The 11883-nt window shown below is 31.3% G+C and overlaps 3 protein-coding genes across 8 annotated transcripts; all 3 read right to left on the reverse strand.

Moving 5' to 3' along the window:
* Positions 1–220: 220 nt before the first annotated feature.
* Positions 221–2359, reverse strand: LOC108561468 (poly(U)-specific endoribonuclease homolog). The gene is made up of 5 exons (XM_017919410.1): positions 2165–2359; positions 1107–1899; positions 856–1052; positions 566–795; positions 221–509 (listed from the first exon to the last, which is right to left on the reverse strand). Exons 1-5 carry the CDS (start codon positions 2232–2234, stop codon positions 276–278), a joined length of 1524 nt encoding a protein of 507 aa, XP_017774899.1. The 5' UTR covers positions 2235–2359; the 3' UTR covers positions 221–275.
* Positions 2360–2821: 462 nt separating this feature from the next.
* On the reverse strand, positions 2822–5127 carry LOC108561469 (proteoglycan 4-like). 4 transcript variants are annotated; one of them, XM_017919413.1, is made up of 2 exons: positions 3597–3807; positions 2822–3444 (listed from the first exon to the last, which is right to left on the reverse strand). In XM_017919413.1, the coding sequence occupies exons 1-2, from the start codon at positions 3664–3666 to the stop codon at positions 2951–2953; spliced, it is 564 nt and encodes a 187-aa protein (XP_017774902.1). In that variant the 5' UTR covers positions 3667–3807; the 3' UTR covers positions 2822–2950. The 4 variants fall into 4 exon arrangements, with proteins under 4 accessions (XP_017774902.1, XP_017774903.1, XP_017774901.1 ...); XM_017919414.1 differs by lacking the exon at positions 3597–3807 and adding an exon at positions 4962–5127 and having other exon boundaries at positions 2823–3447; XM_017919412.1 differs by having other exon boundaries at positions 2825–3447; positions 3597–3803.
* A 941-nt stretch (positions 5128–6068) lies between these two features.
* Positions 6069–7872, reverse strand: LOC108561457 (WD repeat domain-containing protein 83). Of its 3 annotated transcripts, XM_017919398.1 has the most exons (5): positions 7624–7872; positions 7095–7565; positions 6933–7041; positions 6583–6878; positions 6069–6134 (listed from the first exon to the last, which is right to left on the reverse strand). In XM_017919398.1, the coding sequence occupies exons 1-4, from the start codon at positions 7688–7690 to the stop codon at positions 6620–6622; spliced, it is 906 nt and encodes a 301-aa protein (XP_017774887.1). In that variant the 5' UTR covers positions 7691–7872; the 3' UTR covers positions 6069–6134; positions 6583–6619. The 3 variants fall into 3 exon arrangements, with proteins under 3 accessions (XP_017774887.1, XP_017774886.1, XP_017774888.1); XM_017919397.1 differs by lacking the exon at positions 6069–6134 and having other exon boundaries at positions 6555–6878; XM_017919399.1 differs by lacking the exon at positions 6069–6134 and having other exon boundaries at positions 6555–6878; positions 7610–7689.
* Between the last annotated feature and the right edge of the window lie 4011 nt (positions 7873–11883).

The raw sequence follows: 11883 nt of genomic DNA on the forward strand, positions 1-11883 counted from the left end.
ATATTTGTCGTGATGATAACCCAATTTCTGCATTATTAATATTATTGATAATTACAATTTTAATTATCCTGTATACATGTACAAATCTTTCTTGAACCTAATCCGTGATATGTGCTGACAGATTAAACATTGGAAAGATGTTCGTTGATAGAAAATTGTTGATGATTTGGAAATACAATCTTTTTTTTTTGTTTTTAATGAAAATAATTTCTTTTTATTTGTTGAAAATACAAAATGCAACTAAATATATGTAAAATTTTTGGAATGTCTCTCGACTAAATTTCTAGATAAGCACTTCCGATCATATTTTTGCCCCTGTACCTATACGAATGAGTACGTATAGCATAATTATTTCCTGCAGCTCGTACAGGACAGGCGTCATCAGGTCTCAGGATGAAACACGTCGAATACAAGGCTATTTCCAATTCGGGACTCGACCCAATGAACAAAGTTCCCACCGGCTTATCGATATTGTGAAACTTGAAATGGTATTTCAATAATGCTCCTTTCTAAAGTACAAGAAAACGTTATAAATTGTTCATGTAAAGAATCTGTATACACTCACATCGAATTCAATTTTCTTCATGTAACCCAAGTAATTAGCTTTGTTCTTCTTTTCCTCCTGATTGAAAAAAATCCAATTGTGCAGACCGGAAACCGCGTCATTTTTAATCTCTGCCAAGAAAACATGTTCGAAACCGCTAGATCCAATCCTCCCACCGCCCCTCGAGTACATATTGAACCAATACTGCTTCAATAAGTCTTTAAACTGTTTTGGATCCCTTGACAATTTCCCTAAAAACAATACCAACTTTATATTTTTTGTAAACTTGCAATGTGTATATTAAAGTAAACCTTTTTTAATTAAGAAGTTTCTTGTGTGCTGCATTACTGGTGTCGATAGAATGGTGTCCAAAAAGTTATTTTCTTCAATTTTTTCTTGTGCCGTATAAACTTCATTCTGACTACTGTCCAATATGTAATTATTATGAAGAAGTAATAATTTTTCAATTGAAGGAATTTTAAACGCATCTGGATGAATTGTGAATAATCTGAAATAATCGCATATTAACACAAAAATAATTATTTTAATTTATATACATTACGGTTCTGGTGCCTCATCTTTCGATGAAGATGATCTAGTCTTTCCTTGATAATTAATTGTAATATATTTTAACGCGCTATTCACATCTTTTTTCCAAAGCGTTTCCGAAAATTCCCTCAACTCATCATCTTCCGATATCTTCCCAGCTTTCGGTGTGGTCGGCCCTGAAGAAGATATGGGTTTTTGAGTGGTCGAGGTAACGCTCTGTTTCGGGTTTTGAACTGCTGGTTTTACAGTGCCTCGCTCATTTAAAACGAAATCCCGTATAGCCGTTTGTATTGGTTTCGCCGTGGTAAACTTTGAATTAACAAAGTCTATCTTCGGTTCTGTTTGTTTGAGAGAGCTAGTGGGTTTTGGAGTTGTAGGACCTGGTGCTATTGCATTTGTCCTTGGACTAGAGACGAAATCACGATTAGGTTGAATAGGAGCCATCTGCGTTGGTGATTTTGGCGTCGTGGGGTTTGGACCCACCAAATTCGTCTTTGGACTCGAAACAAAGTCTCTTATCGGTTGTGTCGATGGCGGTGTTGGTCGTACCCAGACGGGAGCAGAATAATTTGTCGGTACATTTTTAATCAGTGGATTGACAAAATCTCTTGTTCCGCCTTGCACGGGCCTCACCCAAGTCGGAGGTGTTGAAGATGAGGGCATATTATTTGGCATATTGTTGGGTCTGTATGGTCTTCTTTGACCGAGCTCCGGCCATGGTGTTGTCGATGAATGGCTTGCATCCTGGTTGGGTTTGAATTGCACGGAATTATTAGGATTTGGATTAGATGGTAACAAATCAGCGCCTTTATTGAGAAAACAAATTATGTTTTAGAAAAATCATACACGCGTCGAATCTTGGTCATCATATTGATAAACTTTAAGATTACAAAAATATCATGTAACAAAATAATAATTAATACGCAGCATGAGAAATTAAAATACTACTACTTAAGAAAACTAACAAAAGCTACTGGATATAAACAATGATTTATTGTCATCACTAATTAAGGTCAATAACATGAGATCTTTTTTTTATATATTTTTCCATTATAAAGAGCTTGTACTTACAATAAATATTGATAACTAGAAGACATAATGCAATGAAAAGCGAGGTAATATAATTTAAATTGACAGCCATTATGCCTCACTGTTCAAGGAAATAAAAGTACGTTTAGATTATGATTTCTTAATACAGCTGCGATATTAAGGTTATCTGTTGACTACAACGACATGGTCATCACGAGTTGTTAAAGAAAACTAGTTTACTAATAATAACGTACATACGCCGAATCCAGTCTCCTCGCGGATTTCACTTTCCACACTCTTCGACGATTAACGATTCTGCTGTTTGCATACGTAATTACGTCAGTCCTTAAAAATGCATTATTTATCCGTATATATACATTCGAGGAGAACGTTTCTGATTATTTATAATAATAAACAATATGTTTACTTTTCTCAGTATAAAATGCGATTTTTTTGTTATTTACATGTATTGAAGATATCTAAAATTATACATAAAGATAGCGGTTAATATTAATTAGTGTTGTTGTTGAATCTTTGCATATTTTTTTCATAAAAGTGAGGTTGAATATAATAAATAATGTCTGCGTTTGCAACATAAAAATAGATTCCTAAAAGACTATTATAGTTTCGATTTAATGTCATGAAGTAATATGCATTTTTTTTGGTATCACACTATAAATCTCTTCAAAAGTTCATGGCTGCTTTATTGAAGAAGGAATAAGAAGGAATGATGTTACATTTGCAATCTTTTATATTTATATTATTTTATTTGAAAGAAATATAATTTTATTTTAAATCGATAGATTTTATGACGTTAATTAAATATAATTATAGCCTGGCTTCATTAGCGAAGAAGTCCTGTATCGCGGATTTGATTGGTTTTGCGGTGGTATACTTAGGATTGATGAAATTTCTCTTTGGTTCCGTCGGTTTTACTTGCGTGGGAGATTTGGGAGTCACGGGTGTTGGCGACACGATATTTGTTCGTGGACTAGAGACAAAATCGCGTTTAGGTTGCATAGGAAGTATCGGCGTTGTGTTTTTGGATGTTGTTGGATTCGGACCAACTAAATGCGGTTTTGGGCTGGAAATGTAGTCTCGTTTAGGCTGCGTTGAAGCTGAATAGTTTGGAGGCCCATTGCCAGCATTGGTTCCAGTATTATTTGCTGGTTTCACCCATGTCGGCGGCGGAATTGGTACAGGGTTACTCTTCGGCAGCTCGTTTGCTTTGTATGGCCTCCTTTGACCAAGCTCCGGCCACGGTGTACTTGTAGACAGACCTAAGTGCTGATTAGATAGTCTAGAATTATTTGGCCTCGCATCTGCTACAGAAAAAATGCACATTTTAAGCAAACGCATGAAAAATATTACTTAAATTTAAGAATTTTGATATTTAATTTATTTTGTCCATTACTATGATAAACAATAAATTACTTATTAAAATTATATTAAATATTGAACAATCAATACTTACTGCAATAGTTGTTTATGAAGATCAAACATAATACAATGAAGAATTGTATACAATTATTTAGATTTGACATTGCTAATTATTATTGAAACAATTATGTATTTTCTTTAATAACAACCTTTTTTTGTAAGACGTGTGCGATTCGAAGGTTATCTATTAACTACCACGATATGGTCATCACGAATTCTTAAACAAAACTAGTTTAATAATATTAGCGAGCGTATACTGACTCCAATCTCCTAGCGGATTTTATTTTCAACTATCCTCTACCAAATATGTTTATTATGCATTAATTAAAAATTTTAATTCACACGGAAATTAGATAAAATTAGATCTAACAATAATAATTTTTCGAGCAAAAACTGGTAATCATACTTTAAATAGTTAAAAAAAAATAGTAACTATCCACCGGGAAAGATTATCCATTTAATGTCAACCGCGATCTTAAATTTACTCAATGTTCACATTGATGAAAGATTGTGAACAAAATTATACGACATAAATAACATAACATCAATAAAAGAAAACCATTGTTAGATAATATATATTCAGTAAATTGTTCAATATTTGCAAAAAATATATTTTTAGAGATCAACATTATATTGCTGTCAAAATTACAATTTTGACTGTCTCGCCTCGTTAGCAACGAAATCCTTTATAGCTGATTGGATTGGTTTAGGGGTGCTATTCCTAGGATTGAAATATTTGCTCTTTGCTTGAATTGGCTTTACAGTTGTGGTAGTTTTAGGTGTTGTGGGACTTGGAGTAACAATTTGTACTGGTGGAGGAGAGACAAAATCCCTTTTCGGTTGAGCTTGAAGCGTTGGCGTTGTTGATTTGGGTGTCATGGGACTTGGACCTACTAAATTCGTCTTTGGAATGGAAACAAAGTCTCTTTTAGGAGGCATAGTAGCTGGCGTTGGACGTACCCAATTAGGAGAGGTATAATTTGTTGGTACAGTTCCAATCCTTCGTACAACACGGCGTATTGTTGGTGAAGATATTTGCATTATTTCCTCATTGGAGAGATTATTAGGATTTACATTGGTTGGATACGAATCGACACCTTTAACACAAAATAGATCAGGCTTTCGTGAATGTCGCTTAAGTCATCTTTTCAATCTCGGTCAGCTTATGATAAACTTCGAGATTAAAATAAAATACACACTACACATTAGTAATATTTATAAGAGCAAATTAAGTTAAATAAATATTTAATTAAAGTATTATTGAACACTCATTTAACTTTTCATTAGTTTTTCGTTATTAATTTATGAGTTTTTTATCTAGACGCAATTGAAAAATTTAGTAAAATAAGGAAAAATGTGCTACTAATGTTAATTTATACTTTTATTTTAAAGTACTTACTGTAAATATTGACCAGGAGAAGCAATGGAATTAAAAACGGAAAAATATATTTAAGATTTGAAGCCATTGCGGTTGATGTATAAATAAAGAATAATCCACAATTGTATACTGAAGACGTCTGAGATGTTAAGGTTATCTGTCGACTATGACCCAAATTCTTAAATCAAACTAGATTGGTCGCAAGAGTGTTTACGCCGGCCCAGTCCAGTATTATCACATTTCGAAGAATTGTAATTTTGTTAATTATATTTGTAAATCAAATAAAAATATTTATTCAGTATTCAAAACAATTACGAGAATTAAATTAGATATAAAACATCAAATTTCAATAGGTAAAAAAAGTAAAGGAAATTAAAAAAATTAAAATTTTAAAAACAATTTTGTTATTAGTGGAAATTCAAAATATTTATATTTTTAAAAGTATAAAAGTGCCAGTTGTACCACAGATAGAATAATAGACCACTACCCTGTTTCGATGTTAGTATGGAATATAACATTTATAAAAACCATTACATATCAAGAAAGAAAACTGTTTTTTCTTAGCATTCTTACCACCAAAATAATAACATTTATAGAACAATTTCAATGCTTTTAATTCCGTTAATCAAGAACTGATTTTTTTTTTTTTTCAACTAACTTTTTAAAAATCTCTTATATTTATTTTTGTATGGTACTCAAATTGTATATAACAACATAGTAATAGTAGATCGCGTTATATCGAATCAGCGTTAATCGAAGTGATTAACGATGTAAAAAACTTAAATCAAATAATCTAATGTCGGTTTATTTCTCACCATATTTTATATTATTCTTATAAAATAATTTTGTAAATTTATATTTAATATGCCGTTCAGGGATGACTAATCTCCGGACACCGTTAAATATTTCCTAGTATTATCGTCGTAATAATATAATAATTAAATTAATTTTAAATTCAAAATTCTTTAATAAACTTATTAAAAATATGTCATGAAATATTATCAAAAACGGTAGAACATTAAAATGTATTATTTATTTTACTATATAAAAATGATTTACTTTTTGCGAAAAAATATTTTATTTGATAAAATTATCATCACTATACTTCGTTCGAAATGTAGCATTCCTCTTAGAACTAGGTTGCAGAAAACAAATATGTAGGGTCGAGCGGCTAAAAGGTTGAGAAGCTCTGATCTAGAATATTTAAGTAGATTTTACTTTCAGAATTGAATGCAGGAAACAATTATGTTTAAATAACCAATTATAGAATCAACATCACTTAAATACGAATTTCACTGATTAAGATAATAATAGAAGGCGTATAAGAGATATTTTAATTATTTGAGTCACCATTAATACAACTATTTATAGCATTCTCAATATGAGAATTCGTATTTAGGCATATACTGATATAAAAAAATACTCTTCATTTTAGTCTTGTTATTGAAATAGACAAATAATGGTTAAATAATTTAAAGATTTAATTTTAAAAAATAAATTTATTCTTTATTGGTACTTGTTGAAGTGGTTATTCTATATACCAAGTTGGTAAAAAAATGTTAAATAAATAAATGATATTATCTTTCTAACAATATTTTAATATAATTTTTAGCTTTAAAATAGAAAAATAAATGTTACTCACATGAATTCAGGTAATTATAAATTAATACATGTTTCCTTCAAGAATCTTCTTTAATCTCAGATACTTCCCATAACTTAATAGTATTTACTGAAGCTGTAAGCACTACATCTTTCACAGGATGTGTACTTACAGAATTTAAAACTTTTTTAATTGTATGTTCAAAGCGCTTTACGACCTTCCCAGACACTAAATCCCAGCACCAGAGCTCTCCAGTTACAGACCCTGATAGAATATGATTATCACTTGCTAATAATGCACTTTCCACATTAAGGTCCTCTGTTTTATGTCCTAAATACCTAAAATATAATTTATTTAAATAAAAAAAAATGATACAATCATAATTAACTTACTCTCCTAACATTTCTCCCGTATTTTTATCTATTAATCTTACAGTATCATCCGATGAGCCAACTACTATACATTGACCATCACTAGTATAATTTACTGACATAATTGGTGCTGCAAATAAAGTAAAATAAAATAATTGAATTAAAAAATAATTTATGTTTTACCTCCAATGAAGTCTGAATGTAATTTTCGATTCCTGATGTCATATCGTCTAATTGAACAATCAACAGATCCAGTTAAAATCTCGTGATCTGTAACTTGTATGGAGTTTATACAATCCTTTGCCTGATTCAATATCTGAACTGGTTCTTGCCTTCTTGATTTCAGGTCCCAAATCATCACAGTATTATCCAAACTTCCAGATATTCCGACACTGGATTCCTCATTATATTTTACACAAGTAATACCTGATGCATGACCTCTAAGCCTTCTTAATGGAGCACCAGTTGAAACATCCCAGGTTATCACAGATTTATCAGCTGATCCTGATATAATTTGGCTGTTGTCATTTGAACCAGCTGCATCAAGGACCTCATTCCCATGTCCTCCATAAATTTTCAACATCAGTCCCCGATATGGATTCCATAATTTTATCTTCTTATCTGAACCACAGGTTAAACAGTATGATCCATCAACTAAAATGAATGAAAGTTAATTAAAGAAAAACAAATATAATAACCTCAATCACTTTACCATTGAATCTCACTGCTCTTACAGCTCCTTGTTTACAATCAATTGTATTTATACACTGTAAATCCATAATTAAAAAAAAGAGTAACAAATTCTAACCTATATTCAAATTGGTTTGAATTGTTGTTATAATCTCACGCATGCGTGCGTGGTTCTGGCAATACGAAGGCGGAACAATACGAAGGATACGAAGTTTGTAAAAATATGTTTTTTAATGAAAAAATTTAAATAATAATATCACAAATATATAAATAATATACATATATAAACAAATATCGTAACTTACAACATCTAAAGTAAAAAATCATATTATAATACGTTAAAGACGGCACAAATCGGTTTGCTTGCATCGAGAAAATTTTTCGTGGACGCCTATGGGCTGAGTGAAATGTCAAATATTATACGTCAATTACAAACTATAACCGCTTAAACTTTTCTTGTACATTTTTTAATAATTTTGAAGAAATTTATAACAATTGTAAAAAACACTTGAAATTTTCATTCAATTCTGTTCAGATCATAAGCAATCGAAGTGAACATATTATTTCTGGTAAGAAAAAAATTGCTTATTGCCCTCAATCGAGGGTTTTCTCTAAAATTTAGTGTTGCACCGAAGAGTAAATAAAATATACATAGTGCGGCAGAAATAACTCCCTCATTACGAAAAATTAGGTATCGTACAGTTTTAAATCGTCACTATGCCGTGGTGTGGGTGAGCATCGAGGCATTGTAGTAGAGATATTTGTACCATTTTTTTCAATCCCCCTTTGATTATTATTATTGATATAAATCTCTTAGCCCTTTTTTACCCCTGTTAGGTGTTTATTTTTTTTGTTGGTTTTGAGGTTTTAACCAACTTTTTCGTATCGGATTTTCGTGATACTGGCGAATAACCACACGGATACGATCGTCCTAAGTCCGCTTTGAAATGTGCGAGTTATTTCTGCCGCACACTATACATACATGAATAATATTTTGCAAATGTTGTTTCAGCTAGAAATAAATATCTATTCTGAATGATACTGAAAATGATCGTTCTTCGGAAGAATCCATAGTTAGAAAGAGATCAACGTTCTCGTTGTCTTTCGACCTCTTTAGAAGAGATGAACGTTTGTGCTACCGAAGACGAGGGAATCTATGGACGATTCAAATAAAAATTTAGAAGAAAATTCTAATAATTAAGAATGGACACCAATAACGGAAAGGAGACATGTAGAGCTAGAATATGCACAACATTGATCGACATGAATATAAATTGCAATGATCCATTTTTTTTTCTTTACAAATTGTTTTTAACATATAGTTAAAACTGTAAAGTATGGTATATGAAACTAATAGGTATTTTTAAAATATATGCACTTCAGCGACAATATCACCGCCATAAATGAAAATCGTTTGAATAAATTCAAAATTATTTTAGACGAAATTATCAGTAGATTTAAAAGTGAAAACCAGAACAAGATATTGTTGACGAAAGTATCATACTATTGCGAGGTCGCCTTAGTTTACGGCAGAACATTCCTGGTAAACGACACAAATAAGGCATCAAATTATGTTTCCTGGTGGTTATACGTACAACCTAGAAGTGTATGCTGGTAAAAATGGTGAAATTATAAACAAAGGACTTTCTCATGACGTGGTAATGAGATTGGTTGACGAATTGCTGTATGAAAGGTGTACATTGTTTACCTTTTATACTTTAGCAGAAGAAATATTGCAAAAGACAACATACTTATCTGGTACTGTAAAAGCAAATAGAAAATGTTTACCACTGGAAGCAAAACAAAAACGAGGCGCCATTTTAAGCTTGATGAATCGAAATGGCGTAAATTTTTTTATTAGGATGGTTGTGGTATGTTGCGTCCAAGGATGTAAACCAAAAGATTTGGATGGAATAAAGATGAGAACTTTCCCTGACGATAATACACCAATGTTTCAGCAATGAAAAATTGCCACAATGAATGTTGAATTAAGAAATATGGATGATAATGATATAAAGAAAAGGAAGGTCTGTAATCTTCTTTTATTATATGCCTATGATAACTGAAAATATTATTAGTCCTGAAATACAGGGTTGTTGATGAAAATTCCCATATAGAAAATTTTGTACTAAAAGGGGTAGTTAATGAGAAGGGAACTAAAAAATTAAAAACCATTATTAAAAAGAAACATTGCAGCAGAAAGTCACTTCAAAATAGAATATATTATTTAGCAAAATTAAACAAAATATATAAGGCAGAATGCCAAGAATTTATAAAATTTAAGTGAAGATGTGCAAATTTTTTTTAAATACCAATTGCAGAATGCCGGAAAGAAACTTAGGGGAGAAAATTATTCTCTGGAAGATAAAGTATTAGCTTTAAGTATTTATAAGCAAAGCAGATCCTGCTATAAATACTTATCGCACATTTTTAAATTATCATCTTTAACTACACTTGAGAGTTTTAATGGGAGAATAAGAATAGACCCTGGAATAAATGATAGTGTATTTCATACACTCAAGTCTAATATTAGTGAAAAAAGTAAAATTCAAGAAAGGCTTGTCACCTTAATTTTTGACGAAATGTCGGTAACTCCACATTTGGTCCATTTACCGACAAGAGGGATGCTCACTGGTTTTGAGGATGAGAGCTATGTAAGAACCAATGGAATAGCAGACCATGCGCAAGTATTCATTGTAAGAAGTGTCTATGGAAAATTCCAGTAACTTATACATTTAACTCAGGGAACTACAAAATCTACCGTAATAGCCAAATTTATAAAAGAAATAGAGACAAGGTTAATAGAAATTGGATATATAGTTGTGGCACTTGAATGTGACCAAGGATCTACAAATTGTGCTGCAATTAATATGCTACTCAAACCAAAGCCAAATGTTATTAGAATCGGTGAAGCAGAAATTGTGCCTTTTTACGATATATGCCATCTAATTAAATGTATGCGAAATAATTTAATAACTAAAAATTTAAACTTTATGTTGAATGGACGCAAGTTGGGAGGACATCAAAACTGCATATTTCATAGATGCACCAAGGGAGGATGTAAGAAGATGGATGAAGAAAATTACAACAAGGCATATATATCCTGAAAAAAATCCAAAAATGAAAGTTTCGTATGCTGTTCAGCTATTTAGTCAGACAGTAAGTACGATCATGGAACTTATGATACTGGGGAACTTAACATGTCCAAATTGAAAATCATTTACTACAAATTCAATGGGTACAGCTTTGCTATGTGGTTTTCACATTACAAAAAAAGATATAAATTTAAGAAAATCTTTTACAATGAAAGCAAAACATTTAGATCTGTTGTATAAGGCTAAGGAAGTTTTCAAAACTATGAAATTTGTTAACAATAGAAATGAAAGAATGAAACAGTCACCTGTATTACGAAATTTTGTTACTACTTTAAATGGAGTTATAAATTTACACAGTATTTTACTGAAAAAAATTAATTTAATTTATTTCCCAACCCAATCCTTTAGAAAACACATTTGGCCACCTTAGACAAATGCAGGGACCAAATATCAAACCATCCTGTAATCTATTTATTAGCCGATTTTCCACTTTTGTAATAAATAGAATTACAATTAAAAATAGAAAAGGAACTAATTGGAAAAACAGATTTTTGTGCAACGTTAAAGGAAGACATAGAACAATTTATGAAGAAATCGTAGGAGCCATCAGCAAACCCCCACTAAATTACAGTACCCTTACGAATTAAATTTAATTCTGATGAACCTTTTGAAAAATTACTTTTTTCCAAATTATCTGGAGGTGTATTGAAGTTTGTAGAAGAAATTATTAGGAAGAAAAACTGCAATACTTGCAATACAAATTTATATGCAAAGGGAGATTTGAAACAAATAACAAGCGGCTTTGGTATCCCTGTTTCCAAGTTAACAACCAGCAACAAACATGTGTGCTAAAATTCAAGGCAAGAGCGAAAAACTGAAGCCAGATGCTGCTTTTGATTACAATAATTCAGAAAAAGGAGTTGATATTTCTGATCAAATAACATCACATTATAACTGTTTACGTAGATGGCTTAAGTGGTATAAAAAAATATAATATAATTAATTTGTGGAACGTCCACTACAAATGCTTTGTATATTCATGAGAAATGGGGAACAATATTACATGCTAAACTTTCGAGAAATAAATATTGATAGACTAATGAATGATGACGATACGGAGATGTAAGCAAAGCAAAAACATTTTATTCAAACGTACCCTGGTACAGTACAGCAAGAGACCCAAGTAA

This window comes from Nicrophorus vespilloides, unplaced genomic scaffold, assembly GCF_001412225.1.
Source record: "Nicrophorus vespilloides isolate i.1.1-1 unplaced genomic scaffold, Nicve_v1.0, whole genome shotgun sequence".
Classification (NCBI taxonomy): domain Eukaryota; kingdom Metazoa; phylum Arthropoda; class Insecta; order Coleoptera; family Silphidae; genus Nicrophorus; species Nicrophorus vespilloides.